The 17,897-nt window shown below is 35.8% G+C and overlaps 2 protein-coding genes across 11 annotated transcripts; one reads left to right on the forward strand and one right to left on the reverse strand.

Annotated features, from left to right (window-relative positions):
* Positions 1-2,540: 2,540 nt before the first annotated feature.
* LOC107863894 (putative F-box protein At2g02030) lies at positions 2,541-8,767 on the forward strand. Of its 5 annotated transcripts, none has more exons than XM_016710084.2 (4): positions 2,553-2,804; positions 4,593-4,680; positions 5,376-5,441; positions 7,461-8,767. In XM_016710084.2, the coding sequence occupies exon 4, from the start codon at positions 7,500-7,502 to the stop codon at positions 8,679-8,681; it is 1,182 nt and encodes a 393-aa protein (XP_016565570.1). In that variant the 5' UTR covers positions 2,553-2,804; positions 4,593-4,680; positions 5,376-5,441; positions 7,461-7,499; the 3' UTR covers positions 8,682-8,767. The 5 variants fall into 5 exon arrangements, with proteins under 5 accessions (XP_016565568.1, XP_016565570.1, XP_016565571.1 ...); XM_016710085.2 differs by having other exon boundaries at positions 4,655-4,680; XM_016710081.2 differs by lacking the exon at positions 2,553-2,804 and adding an exon at positions 2,818-4,511.
* A 359-nt stretch (positions 8,768-9,126) lies between these two features.
* Positions 9,127-17,643, reverse strand: LOC107863892 (rho GDP-dissociation inhibitor 1-like). 6 transcript variants are annotated; one of them, XR_007053552.1, is made up of 7 exons: positions 17,218-17,632; positions 16,606-16,693; positions 16,261-16,324; positions 15,939-16,160; positions 14,075-14,154; positions 11,094-11,218; positions 9,352-9,376 (listed from the first exon to the last, which is right to left on the reverse strand). XR_007053552.1 is itself a non-coding variant. In XM_047409311.1 (6 exons), the coding sequence occupies exons 1-6, from the start codon at positions 17,391-17,393 to the stop codon at positions 9,308-9,310; spliced, it is 744 nt and encodes a 247-aa protein (XP_047265267.1). In that variant the 5' UTR covers positions 17,394-17,628; the 3' UTR covers positions 9,127-9,307. The 6 variants fall into 6 exon arrangements, 5 of the variants coding, with proteins under 5 accessions (XP_047265267.1, XP_047265269.1, XP_047265270.1 ...); XM_047409311.1 differs by lacking the exon at positions 14,075-14,154 and having other exon boundaries at positions 9,127-9,376; positions 17,218-17,628; XM_047409310.1 differs by lacking the exons at positions 9,352-9,376; positions 11,094-11,218 and adding an exon at positions 13,354-13,949.
* Positions 17,644-17,897: the final 254 nt, after the last annotated feature.

Consider the following 17,897-nt stretch of genomic DNA (forward strand, 5'->3'; position numbering starts at 1 on the left):
AATCAAAATCTGTCAATGAATTTAGACAGAAATTATTGCCCAACATGAAATGATGCAATCCAAGCGGAATTGACTTCGCTTGAAAAACATAAAGTTTTTGAATTAATAGTCCAAACACCTAAAGATGTCAAGCCAGTGATGTACAAATAATTTTTTATGCGAAAATGAAATGAAAAAGGTGAATTCGTAAGATATAAAATACGACTTGTGGCACGATATTTTTCACAAAGGCCTGACATTGATTATGCAGAGACATATTCTCCTGTGGTGGATGGAATTACCTTTAGATATATAATAAATTTGGCAGTTCATGAAAAGCTTGATATACATCTAATGGATGTTGTCACGGCCTATTTGTATGACTCATTGGACAATGATATTTTAATCCCAAAAACTTTCAAAGTGCCTGAAGCATATAAAAGTTTGTAAGAAGCTTGCTCAATAAAGCTTCAGAAATCCTTTTATGGATAGAAACAATTGGGCCGGATGTGGTACAATCGTCTTAGCGAATATTTGCCAAAAGAAGGATACAAAAATAACCCTATTTGCCTTTGTGTTTTTGTAAGAAGATCTAAATCTGAATTTGCTATAATAGTTGTGCATGTTGATGACTTGAATATCATTGGCACTCCTAAAGAATTTTCAAAAGTTGTTGAGTGTTTGAAAAAAGAATTTGAAATGAAAAATTTGGGAAAGATAACAATTTTATCTCGGCCTGTAGATGAGTATTTCACAGATAAAATTTTTGTCCATCAATCAACATACACTGAAAAACTTTTAAAGTGATTTTACATGGATAAATCACATTCATTGAGTACCTCAATAGTTGTGAGGTCACTTGATATAAACAAAGATCAATTTCGACCTCAAGAAAATAATGAAAAACTTCTTAGTGATGAAACTTCATACCTTAGTGCAATCGAGATACTAATATATCTTGTCAGTAATACTCGATCAAATATTTATTTTGCGGTAAGTTTATTGACAAGATTCATCTCTTCCCCAATAAAAATACATTAAAATAGTGTCAAACATATATTCAGATATCTTCGGAGAACCATTGACTTGGAATTATTTTATTCTAATGAATTCAAGTCAGAAATGATTGATTGTGCAGATGTAGGATATTTGTCTGATCCATATAAGACTCGGTCTCAGACGGGTTATTTATTTACATATGGTGGCACAACTATATCATTGCGTTCAATGAAGCAAACATTAGCTCAACTTCTTCAAATCATGCAGAAATCATTGCTATTCATGAAGCGAGCCGAGAGTGTGTTTGATTGAGATCAGTGACTCAACATATTTAGAAAATTTGTAAATTTCCTTTGAATAAGGATATTCAAACTACATTGTATTAAAATAATGTTGCATGTATAACTTAGTTGAAGGGAGGTTACATTAAAGGAAACAGAACAAAACACATTTCACCAAAAATCTTTTTCACTCATGATCTTTAGTAGACTGGTGAAATAGATGTTCAACAAATTTATTCAGCCAATAATTTGACAGACCTATTCACTAAAGCATTACCAACCTCAACATTTGAGAAGTTGGTATTCAAGAATGGGATATGCCGTCTCAGAGAAATGAAATGATATTTGCATCAAAGGAGTAAACTACACGCTGGACTTTTTTTCCCTTGATTTAGGTTTTGTCCCAATGAATTTTCCTGACGAAGTTTTTAATGAGACAGCAAACAATACGTATAAGAATATATGTGTACTCTTTTTCCTTCACTAGGATTTTTTTCCATAGGATTTTTTCTTAGTAAGATTTTAACGAGACACATTATCTATCAATGGACATCCAAAGGAGAGTGTTATAAATGATTATAATAATGTGGATGTCTATAACTTCTTGGTGTAATTCCTCCTTTAAGTGTAGTAACTCCCACACCTTCAATGCCTCCTCATTGATCATCCATTCTTCCATATTCTTCCCCACTTTCTGATGAGTTAATGTCATGTTTATGACACCTCTTGAAATCCCCCTATGCAATACTATAAATAGAGGCCTTAAGAAAGATGTTCTATACACTTAAAGAAAGAAGAAGCTTATATTATATTTCTCTCTTATTATTTATTTTTTATTGTTCCTCTTGTCTTGTTCTTTACATTGCTATTCTTGTTCTTAATATTGAAATATTTGAAACTTTTTCTAAAAAAGATGGTGCGAAAAAGAGGGTTGGAAAGTGGTGGGGTAGAGGCGGGGGTGGGTGAGGATGGGGTAAGAAAAAATTTTAAATTTTTTTTAAAAAAATGAAGTGAGGATTTGGTAGGAGTTGGGGTTGGGATAGGGATAGAAATAAGAAAAAAATTTAAAAGTTTTTTAGAAAAAAGTATATATATATTTTTTTTTTTTGGAAAGGGAGTGGCTGGTGGGGTGGAGGTCAGGATAAGAGGTATTATACACTAATATAATATATAGAATAAAATAAGACTACATAATATTAAATAAAAACATAATTAAAAAAAATAAATCATAGGATACCACCAAATAAATAATTACCTAAAGTGAACATTACCTTTCTAACCATATTATACTCCATTAAACCATCATCCAAACATTGTGTCAAGGAACGGTATATTTGCTCTAAATTGAAAAGTTGAATAGTGTATTTGGCCCCTTTGGCCTTAGTTATAAAGTAAGTGGATACGCCACTATATTTTGTTAACGTGTTATTGTTAAAACATGTGAATACTTTTAGATGATTGATGATGAAGCACTACAGAACTGGCGAAGACTTCCACAGTAGACTCCGCCGATCATCGCCTCAACAAACTACATAAACAACACAAGTCAGCCACCAACTTTAATTACAACTAATTTTATTCACATATTTATTTTTGGTGTATCAGAGTTTGATCATCATGCATGCCTTCTTTTATTTGTTTTTCTTTTTTATGAGATTAATATATATATATACCATGTGGTGTTATTTTCTACTTTGAATGTTTTGGTACTTGTAGTGTTTTTACTTGCTTGTTAATGTTGACTTGAATGGGTAATCAGGTGTTCTGTTTGCCCTTTTATTGAAAATCCAGAATTTTACTGCCCTAATAATTCGACCCTTTAATGGGAAAGGGCTACCTAACATAATTTTTATTTGGCCTGAATTTGAGAGTTCTGGTTGAGTGAGCTGAGCTCCTGCTTGCTATTTGTCTATTTTTAATTTTATTTATAACTGTAGTGTTCAGGTCCAACTTGCGTGTACCTCAACTAATTCCACGGCATACCTATCACCTACCACCTTCCACCAGCAACAAGTATCATCGGGTATCTTTGTTCGCTAAAGCTAGAACAGATGGAAAGAAATCACCTAGCCTTTTATCTCTGCTATTTGTCTATTTAATTAGGCTTTTGTTCAAAACAAAAAGAGAGAATTCTACTCTCATGTGGATATTGTGAGGGAGCTAAGGGTATGTTTGGTGTGAAGAAAAATGTTTTCTTTGAAAAGAGGTGAGTTCCTTACTTATTTTGTAGTGTTAGGTAGTTCAGAGAAAAAAGATTTTTTTTGATAATCGTGCTGTCTAGACTAGCTTGCGAGCACCTCGAGTAATTTCATGAGATACCTTTCACTTCCACTTGCAGCTAGTATCAATGAACCCTGTCTATCAAATTTTGAAGAGTTTGAGCAACATTGGCTAGAACAGAAAGGAAAAAACCACCTAGTGTTTTGTCTTGTTGGGATTTTAGCATGAGACCTCATGGTGTTTAACCCACTTCATTGACCATTAAGCCACACCCTTGGGTGCCTAGCAAAAATATTTTTCAAGAGCATTTATATGTAATATGGCAAAACACTATGAGGGTGAGGAGAGGGGTTGGCAGGGGTGGGGGTGTTGGGTGTGTGGGAAGAGACAATGAACTTGAAATGTCAGTTATGGCCCCTACTCCCATTAGGGAAGTCATTTTCCTCATTTTTAAGTGGCATGATTTCCAAGAGAATATGTTTTCCAAAACATTTTAACAACTAAACATGAGAAATGGGAAAACATTTCCAAGATATGTTTTCTTCCATACTAACACACCCTAGAGGACTTAAATCTGAAAGGTTATAGCATCATTTTACAATAATAAGTTTTGAGAAAAATCTATGCTTAGAACGGAAGCCTTGCAGAGAGTGATAATAAAATCCTCCTTTGAAAGCTACCTCATGTTGTCTTTAAGATAGAACCTCGACTATGTTTATGTAAAAGGGCTCTTTATGTGATTTTATGAAAAAGGATGTTCTAGTGAAGTTTATACAATTTCTTGGAGCAGAATAATATTTAAAGAAGGGGTTTGAAGAGGGATTTGTCTAAGTTTTGTATTCTATTATAGTCGTATATAAAAATAAAGCATGACTGATTGTTACTTTTTGGTTAAGGAACTTAAATAAGTTAGTGAACTTATAAATCCGAGTGTTTGAACACAAAATGTAGCTATTCTTCACCCGCTTCAGCAAGAGATGGGATACAATTTCATATTATGGGAGGACTCATATCGAATCAATGGTGAATAGGGTATATGATGCTGATATTTCATGTGTGATTGCTATACCGTGGCTTTGCATTTTAAGCAAATCTGTTATTTGTTAATTTCAGCTTGGTTATGACTTTTTTATCAAAGACTGTAATAACAGAATTTCTTTTGCAACTGATGAAAGGGAGCATCTTTGTTCAAGAAATCAAGGTGTGTTCCTCTATGATGTGAAATACAGATCATGTATATTAGACTTCTGTTGAACCATTCTGACAGATGGATCAACAATACATAAAAATTTGTGCTAAATTAGATCTAATGTATATAGTTTATGCTTTAGCATGTTATTAAGTGGGTTGACTATAGAATGTTGTGTGGCCTGTAGGAAACCTTTTTTTAGAAACTGGTAACTTTGGCCTGTACGAAACTTTGTTTCTTCCCTCTCCTCGTGGCATTATCTCCTTTTATCTGACAGTCCGACTATTAGAATGCTTATTGATAGAAGTGACACTATTAGTTAGATTAAGATCAGCATATGTTGCTTCTCGTGTAGCCTAGCTTGTCTACAAGAAAGAAAAGTTAAATTTAGGCCTGCATTAGTAATGTTTGACATGATTTAAGAATTCCTTCTAGTAGAACAAAAGAAAGAAATATCATGCATGGAATTATACAGTATACAATGCAGTCTGTTTTTTAAGTTGAACATGTGCTGATAGATAGCCTGCATCTTTTTGGGGTCGTATAGCAAGAAATGCATTCTTTGGGTGTGTGTATGTTGTGAGTGTGTGTGTTTGGGGGGGTTGTCTTTTTTAATCAATTCCATGATTTTCCATTGAAAATCTCTATTCATAGATTGGACTTCACTGGTGTAACTAAAGTCATCCATTGTTTTTGCTTATTTCAAGGTTTAATGTTAAGATCACTTAGCACAGCATGACCTGGAGTATCAAGCTGTGAATATATCGTCATAGGTAACTAAGCTGAACTTTTTTAATGCCATGGATTTTGGTTACAAATTCACGTGTCGTGTCTGCTTGTTTTGCTTTGTTTGGAGTGAGGAGGGTAAAAAAATGAAGGGACAAGTTGAATTATTTTCATTTTTTTGTTCGTTTAAAAAGTGAAAAAGGAAGGATAGTGGAGAAGAGACAACAACATACCCAGTGTAGTCCCACAAAATGGCGCTTGGGGAGGGTAGAGTATACACAGACCTAACCTCTACCTCAAAGGTAGAGCGGTTGTTCCGCTATAGCCTCATCTCAAGATAAAAATAGTCTTTACATGGTATCAAGTCAGGTCCATCCCCATTTGAGCTCTCGATCTGTGCTCCAGTTGGGCCCTGGTGTGAAGGGGGGTGTTAGAGTGGGTAAAAGTTCCACATTGGTTGGGGAATGGGTTGGTGGTTTGCTTATATGGACTTGGGCAATCCTCCCCTCATGCGCTAGTTTTTCGGGTTGAGTTAAGCCTAGGTGCCATATCCTTACATCTCGGATATCATCATTTTAATCCTATCTCCCCTAGTATACATAGTGGAGAAAGAGAGTTTTCTCTTTTTGACCTATTACTTAATCTTACTAATCTCTACTTTTGTCCCGCTTTATACTTGTACCTTTCCTATCATTCCCTAGTTTCCATAGACAGGTTGTAATCTATTTTCTTACCTGTTTCTAGTTTCATAATGTTTTGGTATGTGAAGGCTGGCTATAACTTGTCCATGATTGATCGAAGCTGAGTTGAAATATATTTAGTCCACCTGTAGATATGCCAAAAAGAATGAAGGTGACTATGTTACATGCTGTGTCCAGGGAATGTAACAGGTTAATTCCCCTAGTGAGTTAGCTTCCTGGACGAAGAGTTCTGATCATATGGGAGTGTTTGGGGTTGCAATGGTTTCACAAAAACTACTACTAGTCTTCAGAGTTCCCTTATTCCTTGTCATAAAAAACTGGCAATCTTGATGCCTGATAAGCTATCTTATTGCTCAAAGAAGATGTATTCTACTAGTATTTTAAGCCCTATGTCATTTCTCTAGTGTATGCTCTCTGGTAGACATGTTAGTGACTCGCCAAGATTTTAAAGCACCGGTGTTAGCTGAGGCTACAAGCTTAGAATTCAGAGGTGCTTCTTATGATGATTGTTTTGCTGTATTCCGTTTAGATTTCTGGAATCGTGTTGATTGGTGCTATAAATTGAAGCGTGCAAGTATATAGTTTGCTTACATTTATATTGTCCGACTCCAGACCATTTTTTCCCCTTTTGTTTTGGGTTTTTACATATTCTCAATTTCATGATGAACTCTTTTATGCGAATGCAAATAGCAAACAGGATGAATATAGTCAGACTTATGCAACCTTTATCTTTGGATGCTTCTTGCTAGTATCCTGTTCATGTTTTAATTCTGTATACTTAAAAATTAGATCTAATAATTGTGCCCTACATCATCTCTCTCCCTGCCTCTTGCTCTCTCTCTCTCTCTCACACACACACACATACACACACACACACACAAATTAGGTATATGATCCAATTTCTTCTTTAATGAAGTGTAAGGACAACTAGTTAAACAGTTGGTCTTCCTGGCTTATCCTTCTTCATTTATTGAGTAATTTTCAAATCTTTTTCAGTTAGCAAACTGTTGTGAAGCCATTTTCCACTTAAAGCTGCTCCTTGTCATTTTTTTTCTTTCACAATTTCCCATTGCAGTTCTCCTTGTAAAAAATGTAGTGACAAGGTAATTTTTTTTGTCTTTGGAGAGAAAAAGGCCAAGAAGGCGAGGTAAGGTGAGAATAGACAAGCATTAAGTAAGTACAAAAAAATGATGGGAGTTTTCTATGTGAAACTATCTGGTTGCTAAAATTTTTTGCTGGAAATTATTGTTGTAATTTTCATAAACCTGTGGCTCACCCTCACAAATACTAAGGGAATAACGAGGTACTGGCACCTGGCATGAAGCTTTTTCCTTCTAAAATGATTTTTTTTCGTTTTGGCTGCAGATTTCTTTTAGAGCTTTCTGATTTTAGTGGATTTACGTCATGAAAGACAGGTTGCCAAGAGGTAAAAAGTGGCTTAAGTTGGCATCTGTAGAAACAATCACGCTTGAACAGCTGAAACGATGTACAACATCAAGAGAAACAAAAGAAGAAATGGATGATAATTTAGAGACCAAGGGAAATTGGCTTCCTGATCACTTGCTTTTTAAGATTTTTCTTCTACTTCCAGCTGAGACTCTGTGTGGACTGCGTTGCGTATGCAAGTCGCTTCTCAACATGATCAACAGTCCAACTTTTGTTGAAGCTCACTTTCGTCAATCTGAGACAGTTCTAATTACTGAAAGTTCCGTTCACGAGGAAATCATACATTCAGATTTTCCACTACCTTCGAATAAGACTGAATGTTATTTCCATTTCTGGGACATCCTCAGCGGTAAAGGCCATAGAGTTTGTATGCCAGATAATTTGAGGAACATAGAGTGCATTTTGGCTGCCTGCAATGGTTTGGTCCTTGTCAAGATTAGGAATGGTGGAGGTCTAGTTGTTATAAATCCAAGTACGCGGAACCACATTAGAGTGCCCCTTGGAACGGTTGGCTTTGGGACCGAGTGCTATGGGTTCATGTTCAGCAATTTCACAGGTGCTTATAAAGTAGTACACTTGTTCCGTGAATCTAGAAACATTCGTTGTGAGATCCTGAACCTTACTACAAGATCATGGCATGCAGTGGATGGACCTAATTCAAAAGAATTTGTTTTGATCACTACTCGTAGATCTGTTTCAGCAGTTGGTGCTTTGTATTGGCTTCCACAGAGTGAGGGCTGTAAGCATGTTGTCTCCTTGGGATTTCATGATGAGAAATTCCTAACTATACCTCTACCAATCAGCAGCACCAAAAACGATAGACTTGTTGAGATTGGAGGCTCCCTGAGCTTTGTAACTCATGCCACATTGAATCTGATTCAGGTATGGATACTGAAGAGTGGGAATTGGTTAAAGAGATATAGCATCAATAGGTTATATGATATCACTGGATTTGTTCCCCTTTGTGCTTCGACGAAGGAAATAGTTTTCGAGAGAGAAGAAGGATATGCTTTGTTACATGTTTACAATTTTGAAGCTGAAGAAATGGAGGAGGTTAATTTTAAAGGCACCAAGAGAATTAAAGATCTTTATATGCCTCATGTAAAGTCCCTTGTTTCATGGGATAGTCCTCAACTTTAGTGGGATGTATAAATACTCAACCTGACCCTTTGTGGCGTTAAAACTTTGAAACTTATGACTTTAAGGATTGCAATTTTGAATTTCAAGTTACTCCAAGTTGAGAAAATATAATAATTAAAGCATAGTCAAAATTGACGAAATATTTGAAATTTAGCCACATCAAAATCAAACTTCACACCTTCAGGCAGAGTTTAGCTTTAGCAGTTTAAAACTCCACAACCACAAGCGAACATTTAAAAGCCAACGAGTTCATGTGAAAAGGACTGATGAATAACCTTAAGTTTAACAGACTTGGTACCAAAAGATACAGGTGCAAATATCCAGAATCGTTTTCTTCTACTTTTATCTCCTCTTATCTGTTTGGTTTCATAAAGTTGATACTCAATAATATCAAAAATTCACTGTTTTATAACAATGCAAGGGAAGAAGCCTTTTGCAATATCAATAACACAAAAAGCAACCAAATCTCATATAAAGCATCAAGAGATCAACTGTAAAAAGTAAATCACATTTGCTAAGCTATTGCTATGTATGTGCTCAAGTAAACAAGGTACAATCCAAAGACAAAAATTCAGTCGAATATCCAGTTTACAAGAAGGCCAGAAATAGCTGCAGGGACGCATTGGCTACCTACTCTTGCTTATTTCAAATGAGTAATTGAGCTCCAAGTGACATCTTTTATCATCATCCACAAACTGCAGAACATAAGAATCCATAGAAAAAAATTAATTCATCAACATCTTCACTCATCAATATGAATCGTAAATTGGACGAAAATTGCAAGACTGATAAAGAGGCCACAGAAGTACACAACCATAAAGTTGCCGAACATGCACATAATTCCTGGTACCAATAGTGCTAAAAGGACGGATACAAAAGTAAAACAGTTTCTTTCATACTATGGACATATTTACCGGTTACAACAGGTTATTTACACACTACTCTCCAGGTTGCAAAATTAGGCTTTCTACAGACAGTTGCTTGTTGGAGTCACTTTACCATCACAGTGCAAACACACTACGTGCTGTCGTGCAGAAGTTATGTTCTATTTCAGAATGGACAATCGAAAAAAAATTCTATTTATTAAAAATCTATTACTTGTCAGAATCAAGTTCATGCCATCTACCCAACAAGCCTCACGGATTTGTCCCTTGGGCTACGCCATAATCGCGTACAAAGTGCACGCGCCATGTGAACTTGTGTTACACCTTATAAAGCTCTTCACTTTCATCTCTAACTCTGATATACGATTCAGGTGTCATGTGCACCCCTTATTTAGAAGCTTGCTAGCCTAGAAGCCGGCCAATCCTTCTCTTGACCCGCACTCATCTGGCGGCTCTCCACCATGGGTGTCACCTTACTTCGATCAAACTAATTATGTTTTCTAAATAAATACCAGTTTTTTTTAAACAGGTAAACAACTTCATTAATCACAGGGCCAAAATCGGTAGTATACAAAGTATACCAGAGATTAAAGAACCTACAATACGACATGATTCTCCTACAAAAGACATCCAATCCTCTATACAACCTGGCACTACATGAGTGCACCAAAAAAATAAATAAGGACCAGAGGCTACTCCTCAACTGCCTAAAAGTCATTTCTACCCCTTCAAAAGCCCTCCTATTTCTCTCTCTCCAAATGATCCACATCAAAGCTAAAGGAAAAACATTCCAAGCTCAATTTCTCATGCTTCTACCAGTTTTCTAGCAAGACAACGCATCCTTCATAGATCTAGGCATCACCAAGATATACCGAACCAGCTAAACATATCCCACCATAGTCTCATGGTCAGGTTGCAATGTAGCAGCAGATAATTAACATCCTCACCCGTCTCCTGCCATAACTAACACTAACTAATGCATATGACCTTTCTCTTCCTTAGGTTTCCGGCCGTCACAATCACCCCTCTAGCAGCTAACCATGAGGAAAAATACACCTTCCTCAGTATCTTAGGAATCCAAATCGACTTAACGGAGAAAGCCTCCACCTCCCTCACCAAAAGCTTCTAATAGAAGTGCTTGACAGGAAAAACCCAATTGCTCTCCAACTTCCATTTCAGAGTATCGGGTCTATCAAAATGAGTATGTTCGCAAAGAATGCAAATTGTCAGACAAACAAAACTCTTCTGTTTAAACGAGACAATGATTATTGATGTATCTATGTAGCAGAAGGATCATTTTTCACTTTAAGTCCTATACACAACCCACATATTGGCCATGCACACAACAAAATTGTATCCCTACTGAAACCAGGGACTGATTTTTCTTGCAGTCTAAATCAGTGTGAAGTTAAAATGCAAAAACTGTTTATTCTTGTGGATAAGCTGGAGTTATAGAATGCTCCATTTCACTAATGAGATGAAAAATACTAAGTAATATTGAATCCAATAGGAATATAAATGATCCTACCTTCAGTTTAGCTGTATATGTTCCTCTTGCAAGTGCACCTGATGGAGTGGTCTCCTCTTCTAACATATGTATGTAAGGTTCTCGCTGAGGAGCAAAGGTTCCAAGCATTCCCTTACTTTGATCAACTGGCATTCAAATGACCAAATGATATATTACTAAAGATAATAACAGAAGTGAAGATTGAAAAGTAGAGGTAATACTTGTGTAGTTTTTAAGTTAGAGTTCCCTTGAAAATAAGGTTGAGCCCAACTGATAATAACCTTAAGCCGCTGTGCAAGCATTTTAGCTAAAAAAGTGAATCAAGAAGGCATAAATGTGTGGAATTGATGAGAAAACAGATAATAGAATGCGAAAGGTGCAAGAGTTTAATGTGATTCGTCAAGCATATAGTTTACATCCATGGGGAGATGGATTGGTCTTTCGTTATAATAAGTTCAATAAATTTCACGTTTGATCTAACCAATCCAACCCTTGCACTCTTTCCAACTGATGAAGAACCAGTGAATAAACCACTTGCCTTCCTACTCTTTTCTAGTTCTATTCCACAATTTCCCCACCTTGCCTCAAATGTTTGTTTGCATTTGTTTATAGACAAAATGCATCTTATACCTTCTGGTAAAGGGAAACCCAGATAAGGAAAAAAATCTACTATACGAGCCCATTCTTACTTGAATGAATCTGTTTCAACAAAGGAAATCACATCTATATATATAGTAAAGCTAGGCATCAAGTGATGTGACATCTCTCTTAGGCCCCATTGGTATTTATCTTTCTTGTCAATTTTTTGACCTTTTCCTCTTATATTTCCCTCAAAATATTGGCAGAAAAATGGAATCACTTTATCAATAAGTAAATAAAATAATCAATGTTCCATTTGCCATCATAGTAAAGACTTAAGCACCATATTTAAATAGCATTTATCATCACAGGTTAAGTATTTCACATTCCATAATAATTTTCCCTAATTAATCACTATCTTTCTGACAGTTCTTTTCATTTGCCTAATTTCTAATTGCAATAATATTTAATGTGTATTAATTCCTCCCAATTGCACTGATAATTAATTATCACGCCTCTTAATATTCTTTGTTATGCACTAGCTATATATAGATTGGAAGTAGATCTTTGTACATACTCCAATTTGCATGCTCTAACATACTTTTCATCGGTTACTAGGAATAGGCTATTGAAAATGAAGAGTTGAAGTTTTCTTCCAATCAAATAATGAGGTAATTTCCAAAGATATGATCTCAGGTATACATATTAAGCAAAAACATCTTATTTAACGAACCTTCAAATTTATAATTAGAACAAGCCTTTTCCTGTATATCAAGTGTTTTATGTTCTTTCCCTGTAAAATTTATATTACTTTCTCTGTCCTAAAAATGCTTCTCATATTTCGTTTTTTCGATAGTCAAACTATAAGAACTTTGAGAACATTTCATTTTGCAATTATATATGACTATAACTGCAACTTATAGTAGTTCCCAAGCTACTCTGTATGCTCTCCTTTCTTTTGTTGATTTTGATAATTATTCTCTATCATAAAACGACCGTAATTTGTTGATCAACAAAAAGAAGATAACAGAAGAAAAGCAAAAGGTGGAGTTGTAGAAAATTGTGGGCTGTAAAACTCAGCTTATTTCATTCATCTTGATCCCTAGGTTTACGTACAAGTTTACTGCAGTAGTTTAACACAGCCTAATCTGGACGGGTAAACATCAACTGAAAAGGTAGCTATACATGTATGCCTCTTTAGCAATTTCAATGGACACTGCTTTGATTGAAGATTTAATAAGTAATACAGTAAGTAATTTGATAAAATTGTATCTATATTCTCTTATAGTTATTCTATTTTTTACTTTTTATCATGCAATAGTATAAATTGGAAAAGAAGGAAATAACTCTAAAAAGCACACACAAAAAATGAAAGAATTAAGTATGAAGAAGCAAACAAACTCATTCTGATAAATGCTTGTGCGAGATATAATGTAAAAAAAAGGACAGTCCGGTGCACTGAAGCTACCGCTATGCACGTGTCCGGGGAAGGGCCCCACCACAAAGGTGTATCGTACGCAGCCTTATCTTGCATTTCTGCCAGAGGCTGTTTCCAAGGCTTGAACCCGTAACCTCCTGGTCACATGGCAACAACTTTACCAGTTACTCCAAGGCTCCCCTTCGTGCGAGATATAATGTAAACATATAAAATATGTACTTTTTTTTAATCAAGGTAGAAATATGTACTAACAGTTCCTAATGATTTCTTTCTTTTTTCTGGAGTGGAAATTTATCGCTGGGGGAGGGGAGGCACTACAGACATAGAAGGATACAGATGTGAGTTAAGTGTTTACTACCTCCGAAACAAACTAACAAAGAATAACTTCAAAAATTCACATTCCATAATATGAATCTAATATTTCTTATTGTTGCTTAGATGACAAAATTTGCTTTGTAGCCTTACAGATTGATTCTTGAATATGCATGTCTTGCTTTTGAGTATTACAACTAAAAAGAATAAGTCGAGATCGAATAGCTTAACTTAGGGTAAAAATATTATTCAGTCATGTATTTAGCAAAATTACAAAAAAAAGACATTGGAATATGCAAGTGGGTATAGTTGTAGAAGAATGAGTCAACTCGTAAAATCAGTTAATATTCTCATGTAAGTGTTGCAGAAAGAAAAAGACAGAGATATATGTACTGTAAACGATAATAAACTCACTTACAAAATGTGGCGAAATTTTTTATATGTAAATATTTCAAAAAAAATAAGAGAATTACCAACAATATATTTGGGGATGCCTTTGGGGGCCAAAAGTAAGTCAATAGTAAGTCAATAGGAATTTGGAATGGGTCCTGGAGAAAATTGAAAAGAAGCTAACAAGTTGGAAGAGCCAATATCTCTCAATGGGTGGTAGGCTAGTTTTGATCAATTCAGTCCTTGATGCTATGCCTACATATATGATGTCATTATCCAATACCTGGGAATGTCTTGAGTAAGATAGATATCTTGAGAAGGAACTTCTTGTGGGAAGGACACAGCGACAAAAAGAAGTATCACCTGGTTAAATGGAGATCCATAACCGTCAGCAAGAAGGAAGGGGGATTAGTCATTAAAAATCTGAAATCCGAAAATCAAAGTTTGCTATTGAAATGGTTGTGGAGATTTGCTAGTGATGAAGAATTAGTATGGAGAGAAGTGATCAAGGAAAAGTATGGCATGGAAGGTAAATGGACAACAAGACTGTGGAGGGTCCTTATGGGGTTAGTCTATGGAAGTCAATCAGCAACCTGTGGCCTAAACTCATGAACAAGGTAAGCTTTAAAGTTGGAAATGGCATGAAGACATCCTTTTGGAAGGATGAATGGCTAGGTCGAGGAATTCTGAAACAACTCTTTCCGGATCTCCATATTTTATCTCAACAACAAGAAGCAACAATAGGGGAGGTATGGAGCAACCATGGGTGGAATTTGATCTTTAGAAGATGCTTGAATGATCGGGAAACTGATACGCAAACAGAGTTCCTCAACACTCTAGAGCTATTTACATGAATTACAACTTCGGAGGATAGCATCAAGTGGCAAGGAAATAATCAAGGAGAATTCTCCGTCAGATCAGCCTACAAAGAATTCAACCTGTTCAACAATCAGATTGGGTGTTGGCCCTAGAAGATGATATGGAAAGTCAAAATTCCCTATAAAGTATCTTGTTTTACTTGGTTATTAGCTAAAGGAAAAGCACTCACACAGGACAATCTATGCAAGAGGGGTCATCATCTATGTTCCACATGTTTTTTATGTGGGTAGAAAGCTGAGACAATTAATCATTTATTTCTGCATTGTGAACTAACTGGACAATTATGGAGGATGTTCCTCAACTTTAGGGGGATTCTATGGACCATGCCAAGGAATATAGCTGATGTGCTTGCAGTCTAGCATGCTGGAACAAAGAAGGCAGTAATGCAATTCAAAAAATGAGATGGAAGATTATTCCAGCGTGCATTTGGTGGACAGTTTGGGAAGAGAGAAACCAAAGATGTTTTGGAAACAAAGCCGACCATCTCCAGAAGATTAAGATGAAATGCTTAGGGCTGGTCTTTATTTGGTGTAAAGCAATAGGTTTAGAATATCAAGAAACAATCTTTGATGTATTAGAATCCGTGTGAGATGACAGAGGATCAAATGCTCTATACTTTTGTAATTTGTAACTAAGGGGTGCTACACTGTTTATGTGTAGTCTTATATAAATATACAAATATGTTACCTTTCTCAAAAAAATGAACCAAACATGACATGCATGAAAGTTCAAATCATAATGTACATCGTATATGGAGTTAAAATTTTTATAATTTCACGAATGTTAATAGAGAAGACTATTTGTGAGATCAATCATAAATACAGCTTTCATGACCCTGCGGAGCACGGACAAATTCCCTTGTTATCTTCGAAACCAAATCAGGCAATATACCCAAAGAAATGAAAGAGTCCACAAACTTGGAGACCAAGTATTTTGGCCTTCATTCCATGACGGACTTAGATATTGGGCTGGAACACCTAGTGCACAACCATAATTCATTTTAACTGCTTCATTAAAATCACACACAATCTACATGACTAAAACTTTGAAACTAAATGATTCAGTCCACACACTATAACATGGTATTTTCAGTTATAAATGCACAATTCGAAGAAGACCCATGCTCGAATAAATAAATGTGAACATGCTGCTTGACAACTACAAAATGAAATGCTAGTATTAAATCCCTTAGGTGCTTGGCTGACCAACAAAGCAATTTTAAAACAAGGGGATGCAAAAGAAAGAGGAACTGAGTATAGAAATCAAACCTTGAAGACCAGCCTTCCATACTGTATTTGTGTAGGCCAAACCAGAAACAATGTTGTGCAGAACACTAAATGTTAGCTTAAGCCGATACTCAGAGCCCTCCCTGAGCGTAAAGAGAACAGATTTGCTTTGTTCTTCTTTAATTGGTAATGGAGTATTTATCTCCCCAAAGTCAGACGAAAGGATTCCAACTGAGTGGAACTTAACTTCAGGTTCCATTTGTCCTATAAAATTGATCCAAGTAGTCAGTAAACAAGATTTAATGGTTAATTACAGAGTAAACGGTATGCTGTGTTCAGGAACACAGATTGACAAAAGACAAACCATTTAAGTCACTTTCCAAGCAACCAAGCAGTTTTTCTTTCCACCTTCTCAAGCTCTCATCATCCTACACAAACATTAATAAGGTAAAGACCAACCATATGGAAATTTAAAACATGCCAAGAGACCTAGCGAATTTTCGAATGCAAGAAACTATTTCAAATTGAAATAAAGGAAGTCAAAAAAGATCCAACTGGAGTGAGCAAAGTAAAACTGAGAAGGAATGCATTAGATGGTACAGCATAGAAATTCCCCGGAAATTAATTTTCCGATGCACCTGGGAGACTATTTCAACTTTTTCTTAAAGAAGAACTGGCAACCTATTTCAAATTAAAGAACAAAGGCAACCTGGTGTACTAAAGATCTTGCTATGCACAGAGCTTGGGGAAAGGCTGGACCACAAGGATCTATTGTGCGCAGCCTTAGCCCTGCATTTCTGCAAAAGTTTATTTCCACAGGTTAAACTCGTGAAGGAGGTTACATGGCAACAGTTTTACCAATTACTGCCCCCTTCAACTTACAGAATGGAAAAAAAAAAAATTCAGTGGAGCAAACAAGAACAAACCCAACTCCAGATCAAACAGGACAGCAAAGCAGAAGAAATACTAGATGTTACAGCATAGAAATATTTCTAATACTCACTGCACTGAGGAGAACTCAAATTCTCAACCCCCAAAAGCACCAAATAAACCTTTTTCTCCTTTAAAATATCACAATTAATGCAAATTCAAAAACTACAGCTAGAAGAAACAACCTACATCACCTCAAACAACAAAATACAGATAAGCACAGCCCTAAAATAACCCAAGAAATTGAAACTTGAAACACCCATGAAACATCAAGAAACCCACAAAGTTAGAACTTTTTGAGTTTTAAGGGGAAACCAAACAAGTGGGGAGGGTGTCAAGTATCCCGTGGTTGGACAAGAAAATAAGAGGGGGGGAGGAAGAGATAAAGAACCTGGTCCTTTTCAATTTGATCTTTAAGAGAAAGAAGAGGACCAGGAACAAAAGTTGTAGTGCTATCAACAGCAGCAGCAGCAGCAGCAGAATCTTGAAGATGGTCATCTTCCTCAGTTTCACCCTCTTCTTCTTCCTCCATCCTCTTGTCTTCCTCATACCAAGTGGGGCCACCATGAGATGGACCTGCTTCCTCTTTATTGCTACCACCCTCACCCTCCATCATTCTTGATTTCTCTCTCTTTCAGAGTAATGGGTAAGCGTGAAAGTGTGTGTTGCACTAACAAAGGATATAGTAGTAATGGGGACACTCACATTGTGCTTTGACAATTATTGTAAGAGGGAAGGAAAATGTGCACAACCAAGCTCCAAACGTTTAATTCTTTTAGACACGAAAACACAAAACCCTGTCTGCCTGAATTTTTGTTTCATGTTTGATGTGTTTTTTTGGTGGGGCCTGCTTTACTTTTCCATTTTTAGATAAGTATTTCTTCCGTTTGAAAAAAAAAAAAAAAACTTTTTTTTTTTTTTTTATATTTTAAAAAGAATGATTGTTTTCTTTTTCTAGCAATTTTTGAAAAAAGTCATCATTTTCACTCTAAATTATATTTGAAAAGTCCAAAAGAAACTTAAACTATTAAAATGTCCTAATACATACTTCAACTATGTAAAAGTAAATTT

Source organism: Capsicum annuum, chromosome 3, assembly GCF_002878395.1.
Source record: "Capsicum annuum cultivar UCD-10X-F1 chromosome 3, UCD10Xv1.1, whole genome shotgun sequence".
Lineage (NCBI taxonomy): Eukaryota > Viridiplantae > Streptophyta > Magnoliopsida > Solanales > Solanaceae > Capsicum > Capsicum annuum.